The sequence below is a fragment of the Melopsittacus undulatus genome, chromosome 1 (genome assembly GCF_012275295.1).
Source record: "Melopsittacus undulatus isolate bMelUnd1 chromosome 1, bMelUnd1.mat.Z, whole genome shotgun sequence".
Taxonomy (NCBI): domain Eukaryota; kingdom Metazoa; phylum Chordata; class Aves; order Psittaciformes; family Psittaculidae; genus Melopsittacus; species Melopsittacus undulatus.
The window spans coordinates 140,494,146-140,516,954 of record NC_047527.1 but is presented as its reverse complement, the minus strand read 5'-3'; the positions used below and the strand labels follow the sequence as shown (position 1 = coordinate 140,516,954).

At 39.7% G+C, this 22,809-nt stretch overlaps 1 protein-coding gene across 1 annotated transcript; it reads right to left on the bottom strand.

Moving 5' to 3' along the window:
* Window positions 1-259: 259 nt before the first annotated feature.
* On the bottom strand, window positions 260-3,775 carry NPVF (neuropeptide VF precursor). Its single transcript, XM_005154162.3, has 3 exons — window positions 3,633-3,775; window positions 1,504-1,873; window positions 260-635 (listed from the first exon to the last, which is right to left on the bottom strand). The coding sequence occupies exons 1-3, from the start codon at window positions 3,768-3,770 to the stop codon at window positions 628-630; spliced, it is 516 nt and encodes a 171-aa protein (XP_005154219.3). The 5' UTR covers window positions 3,771-3,775; the 3' UTR covers window positions 260-627.
* Between the last annotated feature and the right edge of the window lie 19,034 nt (window positions 3,776-22,809).

The window sequence follows — 22,809 nt, the reverse complement described above, 5'->3', positions numbered from 1 at the left end:
GGGCATTATCTCAGATATGAAGCCCAAGATCATTATGTTACAATGCATGTGACTTTGGTTAGATGTTATTCCTCAGTAGGTTTTATTTGTGACAAATGCTTGACAAGTTACCTTTCAGATTTATATCTAACATGACTCATAAACAACAGGAAAAGTACTTTCTCTACATTTTACTTGTTTTTCTTTAACTACATATGATGCAAAGAGTAGCAGTGGTTTTGATCCTGCTTCTGTTTGTTATTCATATTGTAGACCTCATTTCATTTGTACCATGCTGCTTTATTCATACTATGCTTCTTTTAATTTTGCTTAAAATGCTTTCAGTTATACAGCCATTGTTCTGAAATTAGGTTTTACGACCAACAGGACAAAAGTCGCACAGAAGTAAACAGAATTTATACTACACTGCCACTGAACTGAACTGCTACAACAGTCGCTACAATTGTCATTGCCTTATACATCAAGGGTTTGTACAGAATTATTCATAACATGAAATCAGATTTTCATTTCAGTTCTCACAGGTTTCCTTTTCATGACCTTTAGTTTTGAAAACACATTGCAGATTTTCAGAGTCCTTCAGATTCTGTCTTCATTATTTCATTCCAGTATTACTGTAATTGTTAGAATTCATATCCCTAAAAATATCAGACAAATAAAACAAAATCTGTTACAACCAGGTGAGACAGTGAGAAAGAAATTACAGGAATCAAATTAAACAAGAAAGAACCTTGGCTCTGAATATATCAGTTACCTTTCCTAGCCTGAACTTCTACCTCATGCATGCAGCAGATACCCATTGGGTTAGCCGGCTGAAACTCAGTTACAAGGCAAATGGAGAGTTTGGGTAAAGTAGCAGGTATGATACGAAGGAGTGATATTGAGGAGCTGCTTTAAATTATTCCTACTAACAGGCAAAAAATATTTTTTCCTATCCTAAAAAAAATTCTGAGATGTCCAAACAAATTTTTCATCTTAATTTGAAAGAATCAAAATCTCAAACCTTGCCTCAGTAAGAGAGTCTGAAGAGAAGAAAACAAAAGGTTTGGATGAGAACTGCCATCCCTTTCAAAATGCTGCAATTCAGCTTGGAATTTTGTCTTTTTTTTTAACTCTAATTTGTATAAATTTAGAAAATAGAAGGGTAATTTTGTTTGGTCACTTTATAGTGCTGAAATGAGATATTTTAATAATTCTGAACCTTCTTCACCAAAGCTTTAAACTTTTCAAAGTGAAAACTGATCTAAAAAAGTGTTTTCAAACCTAATCTTGTCATATGAACATTTTCAGCTTTGGATATTTGGCATCTTCTCATTAGAAAAGATTTCATAAAGAGACTCTCTACTAGTACTTGTGATGAGGCTTTTTGATTTGATGAACTGCAAACTGGACTCATCAAAATACTTAGGGAATGTTCCTTGAGGAAATCTGGCTATATTTGATCATCACTAGCCTATGATTCAATATGCATCTTACTATATGGCTTGAACACCTATATCGTATTACCTGGTTCAGATTCCTGAACTTCTTGAGGCAGATTGACAGACAGTGACTTCCCAAATCTCTGTGGAAAATTTAGAAGTGACTGACTGGAACTTTTAACAAGTGGAGACCTCCCAGGCCTGTGTGATACCTTTGGAGCACGCCTACGTATGTTATCTCCAAAAGCTCTCCCAAATCTCAGAGGCAAATTAGCAATTGGTTTAATGCTTCTTTCTTCTGGATAACCTCTTCCAAACCTAAGAGGTAAGTTAGCGGCTGAATTTGGCATCTTGTTTATGGTAGAGGGGTTCATTTTAAGGATATTTTTTGATCCCCAGTCTTTCATTTCTTCAAAATTGAGACTCCTCTGCTTTTCTTCCAACATATCTTTAATCTAAAGAAAAAGAATTAGGCCATTACTCCAGCTACCAATCACACAAAGTATTCCTTTTTATATCTTCCTAGAAAGCTGCTGGGTAACACTCTCTTTTGGGTATCTAATGCTTTTTAGATGCATTTGCTAAACTCCATTGTAATGTGGATTACTTCATATGCAGACGTTGTCCTACCTACCTTTTCAGTACACTGACTCAAGAGCACATTTCCATATAAGTATATAGAACTGTTCAAGTGGTGTCAGTTGGAAATATTTCTGGGCACAGGTGTTGGTACCTGTGCCATCGGTTAAGTGTAGACAGGAGGCACTGTCAGGTCCACACATTCTAGTATCACCAGATGAAGTTGTCTGCAGAGGAAGATGCTGGCTATGTTTAGCAGCCTGACACAGACCCAGCCTCTTACTCATCTGGTCTGGATGAACAGGAGGATGGGCCAAGCTACCTGAAGGTGTACTCATTTCTTCCTAAGCATTTGGTGGATGCTTTTGACCCAATATCCTGCTGGGCTAACAACCAGGGAAATGAATGGCAAGTGTTTGGGTCAAATTGATATGATGCCTGTTCTGGCCTTGCAGCATAGAGATTGTCCTCAGCTTTAAGCTGCTTTGGTCCTTCACTAGTACACAAGATGCATTTTGAGATCCTGGGCTCCTAATTTTTGCACAGCCAGCACAAAATCTACATTCTGTGTCTATGCTGGTATACAATGAAGAACTGAGCCTAGTGTATTTCTGGTCTCATGATGCAAAGGGCAGCTGCTGCCTGAAAACTAGCTATATCAACATGACCTTATAGCAGTGTTCTTTCCCTGGGCATATTGAAAGTCACTTATTTTTATGGCAATGATAGATTTCCAAGCCTTAACAGCAAATAGGTACAAATATGTTTTTCAATTTCAGTTAAAGACACAAATGTTACTAATCTTCGTTTCAGTTCCTTGTTCCTATTTCGTGACCTCCTGGGAACTTTTCCAGCTACTGGGAGAGAAGGGGAATGAACCATCCTAGTTTGTACTCCATGATTAAAACATTAAATAAACTATCCCTCTGATTGCACCTGCACACCCCTTCTGAAGGATATAAAAGACAGTGAGCTGAAGACCACAGTAGTTCACTAACATAATTAAGGTTGTATTTTGGTTTGAAGGATCTTTATTACACCAATGATGACAAGTCAGAAAGAGAGGTTGGCTTTCATTTCCCAGGGAATTTTTGTAGTGTAGACAAGAAAAATTATACAGATGACCTGTACAAATTTCATTTGTCATCTATTGAGACATAATAAGTGTGCAACCCTGCAAAGATGTTTTTATAGTCGATTTCCAGAGTAGAATTCTAAAACCATTAACTATATTAGATTTAAAATTTTCTCTGTTTATCATTATTCTTTGAGTATCACAAGCATGCCTTTATTAATTTTGGATTAGGAATATATCTGTTATATTCTGTGCACAAAATGCCTGACAGGAATGTTAATTGAGGCCCCACTATGTAAGCAAGAAATGTTGCAGAGTAAGTCTCAATGTAATTGCAAGGTTGTATTGCAAGAAAATTGAAACATGAATTGATTTACACAGTGTATGTGTTCAAGCAAATGAATTTCCTGAAAATTCTTCCAACAAGCCTTTTTCATACTGCTAGTTCTGCAATGCTGAGTACTGTGCAGTGGGGTTAGGAGAGCATTTGCCAAAGATTTCAAAGTGCTGAAGGTCTGACCCATGGTTCCCCCAAATAATTATAGCAATACAGATCTTACCTTGTAATACTTATCAGCATCATCTTCTGTGCTCTGCAGACTGGGCTTCATCAGCTCATCTAGGCACATAGTATTCGATGTCTGAAAGACCACTGTAGCTAGAGCAAACAGAACAAACTTAATTGGAGTGAATTTCATTTCTCTCAAATTACACTTACTTAAGGAGCTCAGAATCTGTACAGAAAAGAAAACTGCCATCATTTTATATGATCAGAAAACAAAAAGATTTTGTTCCTATGACATCAGGCTCAAAAGCTGCAATTCTTAATTAGGAAAGTTATTTCAATATATTTGAAGAATGTTGGGAATTTGTTTTGTGAGCCCTCTTAAGCAGCATAGGTTCTTGTTAGGGACACACTGTCTTTACAAATATTTTCCTCTGATGAAATATGTCTTAATTAGCTAAACTTGAGAGCCATAATGCAGGGACATACAACACCCACAATGTCCCATCACCAGCAGAAGAAAACACCTTGTTTCTTTTGTATCAGTGTCCTCAGAAGGACTGTGAAAGGAAGCTTTCTCCGTACATGTATTCTCCTGTTTAAGTGATCTTTTTGGATTATATAATGCTTGTTTGTTATGTATAACTAGGGACAAGTGGTATCTACTGAAGTTGTTGGTCAGGTCATAAGAGATGTTATGCATCAATGAGATTTATCGATATACATTGTGTCTTTGCGCTAAATTGAACATGTTAATTTGCATTGAGGCTGAATTAGGAACATGCTTTTAAAAACCTGCCCATCAGTTAAGTTTTCAGAAATTTCAAAGGTTATGTTATATCTATGTTCTTAGGGCCAAATTTCCAATAGCAGTTTTTAAAAAGGCACCTGCCGCTTTGCTGCATGCTATGAAAGCACTGGACTGCCATGTGTGTTCTGTCCCAAAAGGGGATTCAGGCTGCACACTAAATACGCCCTTAAAGTGCACATTGAACTGATTGCTAAATGGGCTGGTGAGCCAGGCTGCTATAAAAAAAAAAGGCATATAATGTTGTTCTTCAGTTTGTTATTCTTAAATTCTTGAAATGATTGCCTTCATCTCATATGGTAGTACTTAAAATCAGCTGCACAAGGAGAAAATCTGATTGCTCATCGTAAATACACTGAAAAACTGGAGCCTAGACAAGTTCTTTTGCATTTAAACACTGGGCTTTTAAAATGTTTGTTCTGTCAAAGCACTTGCAAAGTTATCCCAAGAGAACATGTTTTATGTTGTAAGCAGTATGGATAGTATTGACTTTTTATCTGTTGACAGTATGTTCCTGGATTTACTGCACTGTGAAGCTGAAGGATTTGGAAGTAACCTGATTTTAGAATCAAGTTGCCAGTTTTGATGTGTTTAAAGCTGCATGCCATGCATTGATTAATTTCTGCCTTAGATTCTCTGAAACTGAGATCCTGAAGGCATTAAGTGGCACTGTATTAGGTCTAACAAGATACTCATACCTCCTTTCGGACTCATGAGAACCATAGGTGTGTTGGAAACTGTTCTGACCATGACTACTGCTTTAACTTGACTAAAATAGCAGGAAACACTAAACCTATCACCCACATTGCTTACTAGAGCCACTTAAAGTGAAAAATGACAAAAATAAGTTTCAATTAACTATCTCCCTAGGAGAAATAACAACTTCTCCTTCTTTCCCTCTCCCACACTTTAATTCTTATCCAATAGGAGGAGCAGCAAGCCCCTGTTTAAGCTTGGGCCATAGAGTAATAGAATCGTAGAATGGTTTGGGTTGGAAAGGACCTCGAGATCATCCAGTTCCCTGCCATGGGCAGGGACACATTCCACTAGACCAGGTTGCTCCAAGCCCCATCCAGGCTGGCCTTGAACACTGCCAGGGATGGGGCAGCCACAGCTTCTCTGGGCACCCTGTGCCAGTGTCTTGCCACCCTCACAGTAAAGAACTTCTTCCTAATATCTAATCTAAATCTACCCTCTGTCATCTTAAAGTCATTACCTCTTGAGCAATCCAGGGATCAGGTGTAATCCTATCCCTAAGATTAGGACCACTATACTTTTGGACACCAAAGGATTGGTTTGCCATGCTAGCCTATCCTCTGGTGGGGATTAGACTAAGGTGTCAACCAGATAAAAGTGGTGATCTGGGAGCTGGATGTAGAGGTAACATCTGGAAGCAGAGTTATGTGGGGAGAGCTTGCTACTGAGGTGAACCTGCCTGGCACAGAGCGTGTGGGAAAGCAGCCTCCTTCTCAGAAGATGGGAATCTCATTGACAGCTGGAAGTGAAAAGGAAAGTTTCTCTCAGGTGAACTTCCCCAGGTGGAGAGGGTGTGACAGATTCTGCTCATTTCTTATGTGACAAGAGACCATTAAATAGTTAAAATAGATAAGAATGGTATTAGTAAGATCATTAGGAGCCCCTATGAGAAAAGAATGCCTTCTAATCAGTCATTGCCTTTTATGTGCTGTTTTCCCTTGTTGTACACACTAATTACATTAATTTCTTCTTTGTTTCTTAGCTGTATGTAATCCTTCTCACCCTGGCTGACAGCAGAAAAGGCTGGATTCAAAGTTCTGGTGCTTCCTTCAGAAAACTGCTTGGAAAAGTGACATATGATGGGGAAAAGCACTATTCTGCATAGTCTCAAGGGACAGTGCTTCACCTTTGCATCCCCTGAGGCTGTTCTACATGTTGGTTTAGAGTAGGATGTTGTAGATGAGGAGGGAAAAGATACTGGACCAATAATGATTCCTGAAAAGTGGTTGTATGTGCATACATAAGGAAGTAAGGAAGCGTCATTAGTCCTCAGAGTGCCTTGGTAGCCTCCTCTCAGAGTAAGTGACTTCTCTTTTTTCTTTGAAAAGAGTAAATACTCTTGGCAGGGAAATGGAGTTTTTGGGGGTGCCAAAATTTTTGTATTTGGAAATCTGGGTCAAATTCTTTGGAAAACAGTAGGAATAAAAGGAGGCTGTCTATGAAGGAGACCTCCAAAAGGAGCTAATGTCCTCCTAGTGCTGTGGTAGGTCAGGGACAGCAATTGTCTCTTTTCACTGAGGGCTGAATGTGGGTTCCTGATTCTCTGGAGCCTCATGTCAGGGGGCTTCCATCTGTGGGAACAGATGGATTTTCCAAATTCCTTTTCTTTATGGCAACAATAAAGACAATAATGAATGCAATTCATGCACTAATATCTATCTACCATGTGGTCATTTACCATTGGGCTTTCCTTTTACCTAGCTGCTGGTTTATGAACCTTTCTTGATCAATGGTCTTTCAATTAACTGTGTGAAGATATTTGCTTTCTAAATTAAATGGAATTGGCAAGCTCCAAAAACTCTCCTGCATTGTTGGCACAAATACAACTTCTGTTTCCCCTAGACAGGATAGGAAAATGTATTGCTGTTGTCTAAACATCAGGCCTTCTTGACATTCGGTTTGTCTTGTATGTACGTTGATTTCCTAATCAACAGAAAGTGAAGTTTTCAGGTGTTTTGCATGCCAGGCAGAGAGAGTTGTATGGCCCTGTACCTTCTTTTATGGATTAATTTGCCTTTGAAGGCTCTACAGCAGGAACTCTTTGGAAATTTCAAGCAGTTACGACGATTGTTCATTATCTGTCTTGAGGAAGGACTTGTTGGAACCTCTCACTCAAGTACCAGAATGGATAACGTGAGCACACATCAATGTGACTGCAAGTTCTGCTGTGTTTAGACCATCTTCAGCAGACAATAAGCTGGCTCTGCTGGCTTCAAACTGAGGCAAGATCTATTGAGATTGCTTATTTGTGGAGTGAAGACACCTCTGTTGGTGGCAATAAACAGCGTTGGGAAAAGGGATGTCTATTCCTGGATTGCTCCAGTTTGATCCCAAAGGGTCTGACTAAGGCATACGAGGGGGAACAGGCTCTGAGTATTGTCAAAAACAAATGCTGAGTTCCTAGCCTCTTGTCCCACGCTTGTTTTGTCTCACTATCTTACATCACTCATCAGCCCAGCTGTCCACAGGACTTGGCCATAACTGAGCATCTGTTCTGAAAATTTCCCAGTTAAATAGGAGTAAATCCTCCATGTGAATGTGAAACAAGCCCCACAAGCAGGACCAGTTTTAAGAGTTTTCCTACCAGGAGCATGCTACAAACTAGGACAAGGTAGTGCTTGCTTCTTTTTTTTCTCTTAATTTAGTGTAAGCAGGCACAGGAAAAAGCACTGATTTTGGCTTAGTAGTGTAACAGTAAGGTGGATCTGATCTGCGATGATCTACTGCAGTGATTTGATGTACATTTACTTTAGAAATTCAACATTAAAATGTGATTAGTAGTAATGGCAAGAGTAGCTCAATTTCACAAGCAACTCAATGCACAGTAAGTTATTTGATTCCAGTGAAGGAATGAGTTTTAATATTGCTCTTTCTTTAAAAAAGAATATACTGATAAATCCTTATCCATTATTAACAACCTATTGTGTGAAAATTGTATGTTATATGACTCTTGTCACCAGTAAGCATCTGCATACTTCCATAATGATAAATCATTCATAATATATTAATTTTGCCATTATGTATCTTGTGACTTATTCTATGGCTCATTTCGAAGTAAGAAGATTTAAAAATATATGATTTTTTTTCACTTGTAAGCAATTCTATTCATTTTCCAGGCATTCCTATGGGATGCAGTGGGTTGTACTGGCTTTTCTGTGTTGTGCTTAGTCCTGGTGCACAAGCCAAGGTATATCTGCCTGGAATATGTATGGCTCTAAGCAGATGGTCATACTTCAACTGCGCTCACTATCCTGACACTGTATTCGAATGTAGGCCTGGTGTCCCTCTCATACTGACAGTAAATATTTCAGTGATCAGGGAAGCCAGTGAAGCTTGGTTTCCCATGATTTTGTGATTGAAGAGTAAATAACAGTGTATGTTCTCTGAGGTCCAGTAAGGATTAACCTTACTGTAGGATCCCTGCATGAGCAGCGTGGCTATCCTCTCTTGCCATGCGTGTTATCATGAAGTTGAATTTCAGCAAGACTTCTCCCTGCCAAATTAAACTGAATTTGGCTTCTAGACTTGAAAGTTATCGAGGGTGACTGACAGGCACACACTTATGCATAGAGAAACAGATTTGCCTCATTTCATTAAGAAACCAATAATAAATCAGGAATGGCTCAGATGAATTACCACAGGTATAAAGCCTCAGCATCTGTACAGTTACTATGGCACAATGATAATTTCTATCTTATTAACATATTAAGGAAGCATTAGTTCATCTTTGGGGATTTTGAAGAATAGGAGAATTTACCTTGAAAGCCCCCCTCTTTGTGTACTATAGCTTGGTAAAGAAAAGCAACCTTTATGAAACAGCCCGCTCCGATGTGCAGTGTCAGACCTTCAGTTTTAAACTGGGTTTTCATCTATATATAGCTCTGAGCATTTCTGTTTTCTCAGTAGTATTAAACAAAGGACAAATGCATGCAAATATCAAGGTACAAATAATCTTATTTTAAGGTTAACCCCTATGAATTGCTCTCCAGTGTTAGAAGATATTTTCCCCTTTGATTAGCTGAATCCAGGATATGAATGTATAACTTCACATTTTAATAGGTTCTCTATTTTTTTCCTTGAGCTTTTGGAGCAGCAGAGCAGCATGAGAGACGGAAAACCATGGGAGGCTTGAGTTATTATGGTAACAAGCTGAAAATGACTTTATCTTGGTAAAGAAGGTGTGAACAGTAATTCTGGATTAGACAGGTTCTTCAATTATACATTTGTTAGTAATAAAATAAACATGTTTTCAATAACATTTGGGATATAAATGCATTCTTCTTTTTTACTAACTACTCTGCAGAGTGTAATACTGTACTTACCAATCTACTACAATGTGTAGCAGCCCTAGCCCATTCTTGTATATTAAAAATTAAACCCTTTTACCATACATTATTGAAACTGCTTTGGTTGGCTGCAAATCAAGAAGGACTTCATAAAGTCTTAGAAGAATGGGAAATCTGATTAAATCTAAGGTCCACAGGCAGCAATGGAAAGTGCATGAGAAAAAAAATACAACATTAAATTATGTCTTAAAAAACTCCTTCAGGACTTTAAAATACCATTAGCAGCTTTTATTCAAGTTAACTATTAACCAAGGGATTCTTAAGAGATTCATTATTCCATGTTCCCCCTTCCCTTTTTCAGTTTGGAACCTGTGTTAGTTATAGATACAGACACCTTCATTCCTTGCTCTCCGCTTTTGCGGAATGATTTTTTTCCTAGAAATATTGTGCTCATTTAATAGTTCCCCTATGCCTTGTATATAAACAGAGGAGCACGAAGATTGCACTATTTATTAGCTGAATTGTGGGTTGCAGGGTCTGAAACTTGCTTTAGGAAAAAGTGTAAACAAGTTAGGAGAGGAAAAAAATGAAAGGGAAACACGTGTGTTTCTTGAAGGGAGAAAGAGGCTGCAAGCATTTTACTGACAAAACTAGAGAAGTGGGTCCAGCTTATTTGAAACAAAGCTTCTCTCCAGTTTTGGGGTTGATTTTCACTTTTTTTTTGTTCCCTCCTCTCCCACTGCCCTTCCCTCCCCCAGTGTAACTTTTTAAAGGGAAAAGGGGAGAGAAAAATCTGTTCTTTTCATCCTTGCTATTTTATGACAGTGACTTTAGGCAGTATCCTGGAATGGGAATTAGCATTCCACTGGGAAGTACTGAACTTTGCACGTGGTGGTGAAGGAGCTGATGGTACCATTACTTAACCTTGAGCTGAATCCTATGCACAAGGCCTGTAATATGTCTTTACGTTGTGAAGGGAACGTGGAGAAGCACAGCCACCACCATGGGGCCATGACTGAAAGTTATTTTTGATGCTTGCATAGAAATAATAATTCACAACCCCAGCTAATGGAAGTCCCCGTCTCACCACCATGAGCATGGGGAGAGGTGGGGTAGACTTCTGCCTCATGTCAGACATTCATCTCCCTGCATGAGGGTCAGGGCTGTGCTCACCTCTGACAAACCAAGCCACCGAGATGCAGTCTGCCACTCCTCACCAGCTCCAGAGGCCGGCCAGCTCCCACTGATGTTGATCAAATCAGCTGGAGATGCAAAAGGGCTTGACAGACTGTTGTCATCTCATCTGGGGGAGAAATGAGGAGCCAAGAAGACACTGAGTGAGCCTCCTGCCAAGGCCAGCTTCCAGGGAGAGAGAGAGTCAATGGCTTCTCAGCTAAGTGAAGCAGGGATTGGGAAGAGAGGTACCAACTTGACTGCAAATAGGCGAGGTTAACAATGCAGACAGTTGTCCAATGACTGCATATTTTGTGAAGCTTTCTTTGAAATGTGGTACTGGATACTGTATGAGATAGCATGCTGGACTGGCTGGACAGCTTGGCTGCTTCATCACTGAGGTTTTATGCTCCGGTGAAAAAAGGTCACACTTCTCCACTACTTTCCATCCCTTTTGGGTTTTTTAATTGTTTGTGCATCCCTGTTCATCAGAAATACAGAGGGCAGATTCTTGTGAAGATCTGATCCCCGGAATTAGAAAGTTTTTAATGGGAAGACTGGGAATGGCAAGGTGCAAGTGAGTACTGGAACCCATGCACTAGCTGTTCTGCAGCTCCTCTTCCGTATCTCAGGACAGCTGAATGGGGAAAGGATGGTATGAAGATATTACCTTTTTTTTAAAAAAAAGCCCAGAAAGAACAAATTTATCATCTGAATACAGGATGTGACACACCATCTTCAGCTGAAACGATCTAGAAGAAAAAACAGGATTACTCAAGTTTAATTGCTGTGCTGGTTTGGCACCCATATATACTGAAACAGCTGTGTGCAACCTCACTTGGTTTTGACAGAGAACATTTCACAACTGTTTCACAGTGTGTCCTTAGTTTATGAATACAGAACATTTACTGCTAAGAGTCACCTGTAGTTACCAACATTTCTGGGATGGGCTGGCAATGGCCTGGAAAAGTAATTTTGTAATTCATGACATATTGGTTTGGGCATCAGATAAGCATGTACTGGAGGGAGGTTTTGTAAGACAGTGTCCCCCAGAATCCTTCTCAGATGCCAAGTCAGTTTGTTTGCTGCTCACTTCCCTGAACCTTGCACAGATTTATCAGAGACTAAATCAATCCTGTAGCAAAGGAGCTTTGGTGGCTGTGGTAAGGCAAGTGCCAGGAGCAATGAGAGCCATGTATGGTGCCTGGGAAGGAAGAGAGTAAGAGACAAAGAGCAGGAGAGAAGATCAAACCTGGACAATCTGTCCAGGGCACTGATCCAAAGCTCAGTTTTGTGCTCTGTAAAGTGTAAGAACTAAGTAAATCTTGAGTTATAGGGCTATAATTCCTCTGCTGGATTGTGATGACTGCATAAGGCCACTTGAGCTTTTGCTCTTATAGTTTATGATATCACCACAATCCCCTGGTGGATTTAGAGCCCTGTAATTTTTTTACAGTAGTGAGCTGTTTATTTCTCTATTTACAACAGTACATCACTGGAGGTATTGATAACAGTCACCTAAGTTCCATCATGTAGCTCCCTATACTCTTGCATTTGTTTTTGTAGAATTACAATTGCTCTTTAGGAGCAGGCTGCCAGAGGCTGGGAGCAAAAGGAGGAAGCTCTGGTTTTGCCTCTCTTTGTCTCTTTAAAGACTGTTTAATTTAGCAACTATTTATTCAGATGCAGGAGGGCATAATGACTACCAATTTCACATCTCTAAATGACAAATAGCTGTATGACTCCCATTTTCACGTATTTTCTCTTTCTTTCCCCCTGCTGTATATTAATTTCTCAATTAAAGTTAACCCCACCAGCTTCTTGCACAGGATGTCACTGTAATAGAAGGCTGAGGGGAGGTCAGTGTGATACATCACAGGCAGATGCCAGGCGAGAGCAAGAGGCAAGTCTTGGGCTTAGTTCCACCCTAATGCTGTGCCATGGATTTTGGTTCAGAACAGATGGACGTAACCCTTAATTTGATTAGTTGTGAGTATGGCAGGGAGGCAATCACAGAAAAAGGGGATGAGCACAGTAGGCAGCTAATTTAAGTGTAATGTGCTAGCCTGCTGTAGCATCACAGCCATATTCTGCTCAACAAGTAACTGCCAATTACTTAGTGCAAATAAATAAATATAAGCTTCTAACAGTCAGCTCAGCTGGACAATCTACCCATTGTACCCTGAGCACTGAGAGCGGAGGCGTCACAAACTTGGCAGCAGTGCTGGGGAGATGCTTAGAAGTGTTAAAAACATGGAGAGGTAGGGGATGCCCTAAAGCTTTTGATTTTGATGGAAGTAACTGACCTTGGCATTTAGAAAAACTCAGTGTCTCTACTAATATCCTTCAGTACAAGTTTCAGGGATTTTACTACAGGTCAAAAAGTGTATCTGTGGCCAAGAGGAGCCAAAACTTTGCCTTCTGTTTCTTTTTGTTGTAAAGAGCCAGATGCTGAATGCGATGCTTATAATCATTCTGTCTTATTCTTTAGTCTGGGATGGGAAGAAATATACCACAAAAATCTGTCATGATATCTGCTTTGCCAAAACACCTAAGATAGGACTTTTGTATAGGAGAAAAACCCACACATCCCCTCTTTGACACTAGATCTACTGATCTACTAGATCTATATAAGTTTGTATCTTCAGGGTGTATTTTTAACTAAACTATACCTAAAACCCCAAGAACCCTAGACATTAAAGAGCAGGTTTTAGCTAGTGCCCTCCTAAGCACTGATCAATGCAGTACATACTGCAACTTCATGTGAAGCAGAATTTGTCAGATTTTGTGCACTCCATCCTAGGTTACACCATGGTAATGCCTAAAACAACTCAGCATTTTCTAGATTTTACTTGTATGTATAACTTTATTATTGATAAAATATCTAAATTAGGCTGTTATGCAATTTGTTTATCATTCTTTCTTTGCGCACACAATGCTATACGCAAATAAAGAGAAACAGAAAGGCCACTTCAAAGGATTTATTCTGCAATCTCTCAATTTAACCACATGGGGGCACGAGATATTTATTTAAGAGAGCGTTTTAGGCACCGGATTCGGAAATCTGTGACTGCAGGAAGCCTTACTGGTAAACTGGGATCAGGATTGTCACTTAGTCTTTTAGCTCGGTGCTTGCCATCAAAAATACTTAGCACCTAATTATTGCAAGTGACATTAGCCTAAAATATAGTAACAAACGAAAATACAGCATGGACAGGAAAGAATATTAAACAAATTTTAAATATCCCCATTAGTTAACCTGGCCTCTAAATACATTTTAATGATGCTATATTTGTGTCTCTCTAAACAAAATCTGACGTCTTCCATATAACCCTGCGCATCTGATTTAACCTGAACATTTAAATTAAATGAAAAGGAGGCTACTCTGAGATACAGCAACCTAGATCTGGAGTAAATCCATTTCATTAATTGCCTAGATGACATTAATTTTTGTTATTCACTTGCAAGATGAGTAATATGCTCTATACATTTCGGCCCAGATCCAGCAAAGCACATAAAATCATAGTTAATGATGTTAAGTGCTTGAGTAGTTCTCCTTCAGCACATGCCTTAAGCTGAGTACATATCAAAGTGCGTTCCAGCACAGAGAAAGTGGCACAATCAAACCTTTAATTAGTTTTAAGATGGAATTCAAAATGCAATGCAATTCTTTGCACTTTACATTGAAAAAAAATGCACACTTTGAGCCTCTCTTGGGAGAGAGATGACTAAACCTATTTATCCACTTTGGTTTCCAAAGGGAATGAATGCTCATTGTTTTCTGCTGTTGTTCTCCCCTAAATTTATAAATTTATTTTGCTCAGTCAACTGGTTTGTTTACAGCAGAATATTTATATGAAAATTTCCAAGTCTGTTATTTTATGGACTTTTTTATTTAGAAGATAATTCGCACATTTTATTGGTTTTTAAAGGGTGGAATATTTTTTACTTCTGCTTCTGTAATTTTAAATCAAAGCAAAAATGAGCAGCAGTAAGGCCGTATAAACAAGTGTTCACAGTACCTGAAAGCTCATGTCTTTTCAAAATAATGTGAAAATCAGGATTTTGTACTGCACGTTTCTGATCCAAATATTTAATGCTCACACAGCTCAAAGGAACCATAAATGTAGGTCTTGTATTTTGAGACGTTGTGTACTTTCCACGGCGCACTTTGCAGCATGTCCAAGTGAGATTACTGCACACAGCTGAACTCTTAGTCTAAGAAGGAACATTGTCCTCCTGTTCATCTTAGAGAAAAGAAGTTGAGGAAAACACCTCAGATTCAATCCATATTTCACCAAAACTTAGACTACTTTGTTCTTTGGCTTTGGTATAAACCTGTCTTTGTGGTAAATACATTTCCACAGGGAATCTAAATAATGCCCACAGTCATATCAGTCAGAGGCAAAACTACTTCTGAATGTAATGTAGTTGATACAGTGAAGCAGAATTCATTCTTGAACTAGCGGACTACACCTATTGGGTGCTTTTCCCTAAGTTACAGACCTTCATATTTCAAAGCCTAGGCTTAGATACACTTTTTTTGCTCAGCATCTTGCATTTTTAAGGGCCTGTAAAATCCATCCCAACAAATGCTAAAATAACTCGAGACTGTTGATCCACTTGTATAACAAAGAAGCTTATGTCTTTGGCTGTGCTCTCACTCACAAGACAAGCATATGCGAGGAATTATGATAAGTAAACAGAGGATGAGTCAGCCTTACCCTGGCAAAATGGATTTGCCAGCCTTACCCTGGCAAAATGCCCACTGACACTAAGTGTGCATTTTCTGTTGCCAAAGCCTGCTATATTTGACTGCATTTCTTTTATGTTCCCTAATATATCTGTTCCTTGCTAGCAACGAAGCACTTGCGTGTATTAATGTCTAAAGCAATCAGCTCATCTATATGCTCTCTAAAATGGATGAGCCAATGAACACGGTGTCAGAGACTGTTTTCCGGTAAGTTTTTCTGATCCACTAATGCACCAAATATATTTGAATTTACTATTCACATAACTTTTTATGGAACACTATTAAGCCAATTTGGTTGATAACTGCTACAACCTTTTTAGTAAGTTGCAGTACAGTAAGGTCACTATTCCTAGATTTGGTTTGCTCTATCATCCACTACATGCTGATGCCATGACATCCCTGTATGAAGGAGGAGACAGCAGTTAGATGTGTTTTTATAAAGATTGCTTGTTCTTAGATGTAGAACTGATTAGAGTGAATGATTTAATATCGCTCTTCCTCAGAAGTAATGGAATCTTGGGAAAGGATCAAACAGTCCCTCTAAGTTGGCTACCACCTTCCTGACTTCACATTGTTTTTAAATGAAACATCTGGCACATTTTCCAGCTGGGATATTATTTTGTTCTTCTTGACAAAGTAATTCAAAATTTGCTGGAAAACAAGCTGAATGGAAGAAGAATTTTTTATTTATTTATTTTTTTCCCATAGACATCTGGAACTTTCTTTCAAAACTGATGTGATCTTTCATCCGGACAAGAAAGGCTTTGATCCAAACTCTAAGATCCCCCTACGTCTCAGTTAACTGGTGTTAGTGAGGTAGGTTTGACAGTCCTTAATGCAGTCTCTGGAATGCCTTACTGCATTAAGACCTGTCTATTGTGGCTCAGTTAGCTCAAAGACACCAGCTTTCTGTTGTTTGACTTCTGTCCCTCTGGGGATGGTTACAGGTTTTACTTGCTTTCATTATTTTCTCTTGTAAAACCATTGAATGCCAACAAAGATAAGCACTTTTGAAACTGAGCAAAACCAATCTCTTACAGACATTCCTGTGAGCTTTAGTTTTCACAAAACCTCACATATAAGAGAAAGATAAAGGAGGATTTGATTAAAAGTAGAGTTGTTCATTTTTGTAGATCTGCTCACTTCTGGGGGTGATCATGTCCATTTTCTTGTAATATATTTATTAATTGGAACAATGAATAGAATCAATTATCTTTGCTTCTACCATGCGTACATCAGTTATATTAAGTATTATTCCATTGAAAAAAAAATGCTGATTTTTAAATCCAAATTTAAGTGTGATTAATTTAAACAAAATCTGTGCCATGCCTTTGTGATAGGACACAGCAGAATAAAGGCAGTCTTATCTTCTCCACTGTGTAGCAGTTGGCACTGAGGGTAATAATTTGGCAGAGATCTTACTGTGTGGGGCTTTTTCTCAAGCTGTGTATGTAGATTGTACACAGCGACAGAACAGAGCCCTCACAGCCACACTATTATCAGAATGAGAGCAGAGACAGAGAAGAAATACATAACATTCATTTCATTTTCTGCTTTGGGGGCACTGTAGAAACACTTGTCACTTCTCCATGAGGGTGCACTGCATCTCCACATTCCCATACCTAGACTTCAAGGAATATTACATCTAATGAGCAAAAACCATATAGCACTTACAACTTCCTGAGTGACTAGTCCAGGTTTCTACAGCTGAAAAACTTGAAGCTTTGTAACCTATTCCTTTTCCAAGGGAATGACTTATTTTTTCTCTAAGACAGTCCAACAGTTACCATTATCCAGTTAAACTTCATATTTAAGAAATCAGGTGCCTAAAAGTGTATCAAGTTTTCCTGCAACAGTGATCAGTCTCACAAAATATATTATGCTTTTGTTTAGACCCTGCCCACTTCTATACCTTTGCAACTACAACAAAGTTTCACCAGAAAATGCAATTGTTTCACTTGTCCGTGAAATGGTGGGAATCAACATCTCCTGATGAAAAATCATAGGTGAAAAGGATTCTTAAGAGCTATTGGAACTGCCATATTGCTGAGGATCTGTAGGCAGTGACAATTTGCCAGCTATTCCTTAAGGTGCAGGAGACAAAACAACACAGAACAACTCTTCCCATTTAAGGATCATGCTGAGCTTTTGCAGTATGGCTTTGGTTGCTGGCAGACAGCTCCCCAAATCAAAACCTATTGACCTATTACATTACTGAAAAGAGTCCCTGACTCCACTTTAACTCATCATTGCAGAACTATGTTTTGGAAAGAGTGTAGGACCTTTGTGGTGTGTTTATTGTCTGTTAAGCTAAGGGGTGAACTTACTCATGGCCCTGACATCTGATCATTAGAGCATATATGAATTTCAATATTGGAAATATTAAAGATGAAAGTAGAGATTCCTCATCCACTAAACATAAAAACACAAAGCGAAAATCATTACTGACCCATATGTTTGAGAAAGTGTGTGACAGTTATAACCCTGCAGCTGTTATCGATCTTGGCATTTAGAGGTTTAATATTGATTAGAAACTGATACACCACTGACATGCACATATCCATTTCTCTCAGGATATGCATCTCGTCTTTTTTTCTCTAGGTTCATCTGTAGAGCAAAGATCTCAGAGTTCAATGAACTACTCAATAGTAGGTTTTGCATCCCACAGCTTTTCTTTAGTGCAGCCTCTTCCAAAGAGTTGATGGAAAGACAGTGCCTTTGAACTACAGTGGACATACGTGACATACATACCTATAGAATATAAGGTTTGGCCAGTTTGACCATAAGCAGAAAGCTCAGGTTTGGGGGGTTGGAAAAAAAAAAAAGTTAAAGAAAAAGGAAGAAAAATTAAATGAGGCCGTTTTCAAGACAAACACCCCCTAGAGTAAATAATAAAAAAGTCAACATATAGAAGGAGACACTGACTTATGATTTCTTTTGCTAATCAGCACTGAGACAAAAGACTGTTTAAAGAGATAGTCCTCTGCTCAACAAAGAAGAGATATTTAAGGATCAAACCTCTTCTCAAAAGTAATGCTGAGTTGCACAGGTCTAAATTGTGACAGATATGTCAATGGACATTCAGATTATTCAACTGATGGGTGACTTGCCCATTTTGAGGGGATGGGGAGAGACATATAGATCCAGTGGCTAAACACTTGGTGAGAAAGTCAGTTATCCCATGCTGGGGTCCATAGTGCTGTGCCTGATGCAGCTTGGAGGGCTTGGCCTGCCCTGGTCTCGCCCTTTGTCCACACTGTGAGTTCCTGCCTCCTGAGGAATCTTGATATCTCTGTATGTGAGATTTGCAGCTTTCAAGCTCCCATTTACATGCTGTTCCAAGGGCTTCCTGGCTTTTTGAAACAGTCTCAGACTGCCGTTTTTACCAGTCTGAGTTGCAGAAATGAAGGACTTGAAGATCATTCCTCCAGTTCTGCATCTGTGATTAGCTGCTGTAGAACCTGGAGAAGAAAACATACATAACCAAGTGCATTACGCAGACACTGTGTAGTGACTGCCGCTCATTTTGGTTTGGGGATTGTTTTTTGTTTGGTTGGTTTTGAGGGGTGCAGTACTTTATTTTTAGCACAGTAATGTTCCATTTTTCCATTATCTGACTCCTTTAGGCAAGCGTAACAAATGTAGTTACCATTCTCTGGCATCCTGAGACAAGTGCCTAGTTGTTTCCATATCACTACTGGAATGTGAGACCAGTGAGAGATTTGGGCCAGTTGTTAAGTTACATACATAAGCTCAAAATCTTCTACATAAGCTTAGGGTTTTTCACATGCTTAAGCACCTAGGGTTGATTCAAAGCAACTTTGATGGAGCAACCAGGCTTTATGCATTAGACATGAAAGGCATTTGAATAAATTCCATTTCAGTTTTTAGGTCTGTCATTTTCAAGATTTACTCTTAGCTCACTTCCTTTCAAGAAAATTGGGACTGTGCTTTACTGAGCTTTTCAAGCATTTCCTGAGAAATACCTTTGGAGAAAAGAAATCTGGCTAAAGAATGTACTCGCTTTCTTTACTTATCCACAGTTCCAGCAACAAACCCAAGCAGTTTTCATTTTTAACCTCTTCAGGGCTGAATGTTCCAGAAAGTTCAGTTACAGCCCAAGGAGTTTCATTTGCTTATCTCTAACAATTTTGACTGGTGTAGATGTAATCTCATTAGGGTATCCAGGGAGATTGACATGCAGAGGGAAGTAGTATCTCTTGTTTACTTGTACTATGTATTGGAATAATCTGTGAAGCCCTAGTGGAGTTGTAACTCAGAACATGCTGATCAGAAGCATTAAGGAAATTAACATACAGCTCTATTAATGGCTTAAGGGAATCTGACTAAACAAACAAGGCCACACTGAGCAATAAATGTGAGTCTCAGACTGCATGACTTTCCTCATAACTACTCTAATTAATTGCTACAAAAGATTAATTTTATAATACAACATGGACATCAAAGGGAATGGCTTAGTGATTTAAGTGTTATGTGTCTCCCTGGGAGATGCAGGTTCAGTTCTTCGTGCAGCTGTTGTCAGCCTTCCAAAATATAATAGCTAAAATGAATTTCTTGTATTTTACTGCTGGAGTTTCTATGGAATAAAGACCTTGGTTGTTTTTCCACTGAAGATAGTGGCAATTTCACTATTAATTCCAGTAGAAGCAGAAGCAGGTCTACTGTCCTGGATTCAGCGGTAGCAGTCATTTTTCTCCTTCTTAGTAGCTGGTGCAGTGCTATGGTTTTGACTTTCAGGCTGGGAACAGCGCTGATAACACCAATGTTTTTAGTTGCTGCTCAGTAATGTTTACTCTGACCAAGGACTTTGTGAGTCTCATGCTCTGCCAGGGAGGAGGGAAAGCCCGGAGGAAGCAGAGACAGGACACCTGACCCAAACTAGCCAAAGAGGTATTCCATACCACAGCACGTCATGCCCAGGATGTAGAACTGGTGGCAGTTACCTGGAAATGCTAGACCACTGCTCAGTCGGGCTGGGTATTGGTCGGCGGGTGGTGAGCAGTTGTATTCTCTTCCCTTGCTATTTCCCTTATCATTATTATTATTGGTGGTAGCAGCAGTGGTTTGTGTTATACCTTAGTTACTGGGATGTTCTTATCTTGACCTGTGGGAGTTATGTTCTTTCTATTCTCCTCCTCATCCCTCTGGGCATGGGGGGAAGAAGGGGGAAGAACAAGTGAGTGGCTCCGTGGTTCTGAGGTACCAGCTGGATTTAAACCATGACATCCACAAGCACTAAAACCAAATTCTGCTGTGAAATTACCTTCGTACTTTTTCACACACAGAATATCCATGCCAAAACCCCGCTTCCCATCAATGGTCCAGCTACACATGGTGCCATGAGCTCTGTACAACCCCTTTACAAACTCACAAGTTGGATGTGTAATTAGCTGAAGTTGATTGCATTGGCTTCTGAATGAAGATGTGGCAGAACCATGAATTGGTGTGCTTGGAAGTGCAGCAGAGCAGGCTCCTAGCTAGACTAATAAAATTTCTTGTGAAATGTATTAGAGGAGATGACTGTAGTTGACTACCTTTGCATGGCCTCTCCTGTGGTCACTAGTTCAATTCTGCCCTACTTCAGAAAAGAGAGGTGGAGTTCCCTGCAGGAGTTTGAACCCAGTAAGCACTTTCTTTCTGGACTGAACCAAAGGAGGGTTTTTTATATGTGGCTCTGCTGTTGCATATGAACCGGGGTATAGGACTCCAAACTGGAACTTCCAAGTTAGAGGATAAAGCAATTCTCTGAGAGCTCAGGTAAATGGGATGGCACTTGCACCAGATAGCACTGTTTGCTTCCAGTCTAGTTGCCTGAGGTGGTGAACTTGGCTCCCTTCATAATCAGGAGATAAAGATTTGCACTTCTCAGGTGCAATTCCTCTGACTTGAAGACTTGCACTTTAGAAGGTGGATGGCACCCAGACCATTTTAGGAGGAACTCTGCTTTTGGTTGTATGAACCCAAACAGCAATCAGGCTGTTGCTTGAATTAGTTTCCAGTATTGTTTCCAGGGCCGCAACTGAGCCTGTGGTAGCCACATGAATGGTTTTAGTGACAGCAAATATAAGACAACATGACTTTGATTAGTCCCAGTGAAGGGGGTGAAGCCAAGTCACACAATTTTATATTTGCAAGGCCATGCACATAGGAAGTGTGCTGATAGCTCAGCTGATGTGCAATACCCTAACTGCGCATCTGAGCCCAAAGGGTCATCAGTCAGGCTTGTTAATCACCTCGATGAAGAACTGTCAAGCAGAACAATGTCTCTCTACTTGTAGATCTTGGCTGAAGCTGTTCTTATTTGATGGCTGGCCTGATCTTTTCTCTCCAAAAACTTGTGAATGGAATCCAATGATTATTCTTGGTTTATTTTGACAAGTGTTTCCACTGCTTTCCCTCACTTCATATTTGTCTACATGAGCCAAGTTGGAGGCTTAGGTTAAAGAAAATGAATGGTAAAATAAGACTCTGCATTCAGAATTAGGAACCTAACCATGTGACCTGATTTTCAAAAATGCCAATTGCCCAGAAACGACTTCCAGCTCTAGAGACCATTAGAAAAAAATCCTAGCTTTATAACTGTTATTACAATTATTATTTATGGTATGTACTGCAGTAGCACTGTGCCAGCAGACAAAGACCCATTGTGTGAGGCACTGTACGAGCACAGAGGCAAAAGCTACATGGATTAAAATTCCAACTGCCTGTTCTGTGGTGGAAACAAACTCAGAACACACATACCTCACACAGACCCCTCCCCTATGGAAAATGTCTGTTAGCTAGTCAGATGTCCTGCTTTAGATGAGTCAGTCAACCTGCAGCCTTTTCAGGGCAGGGAAGTCAAGCAGCTCTGTCCTATCCACCCCATCCTTTCTGAGACCCCTCTGGATACAGGTTAGGGACCCTCTGTTGCTCTCCATCCCTGGGCATGTCACGCAGTCGCTCAGTATGAACCCAGCCAGCTTTCTCCATGCAGCACTAATGGCTTTGGCTGAAGTGACAGGTCCTCTTATTTGTGGCTGTTTCTGTGCCTTTCATGCCTGATCAAAAACATTTACAAAGGTGCAGTCAGGGGATGAAGGCTGGGGGAGCAGAAGAAAAGAATTCCAATTTTGTTTGGAAACAGTTTCAGAGCTTAATTAGTAAGGAGGGGGGTAGAAACGGGGGCTGAACAGGTGGTGTATTATTCTGCCAGGGATCTTCAAAGGGGAGGGAGTGCATGTTGGTGGTTTGCCGCAGAATGAAAAATGGGAAGTTCGGCAGTACCTGGGTACTTAAGAGCAGGTGAGATGTGGAAGGAAGGCCACAGTTATACACACATGCACGCTCACAAAATCTGCATAGGAAAATAATAAATTTCCTTTTTTGCCTGTGAGGGGACAGCTCCCATTTCTGCATCTGAGATTTACATGGATTCATATTCATTACATTAGCA

Coding starts and splice junctions, on each gene's coding strand:
- NPVF (XM_005154162.3), bottom strand. CDS start 3,770: ATGAAATTCACTCCAATTAAGTTTGTTCTGTTTGCTCTAGCTACAGTG. Junction 1,874..3,632: donor ATGCTGATAAGTATTACAAG/GTAAGATCTGTA, acceptor CTTTTTCTTTAG/ATTAAAGATATGTTGGAAGA.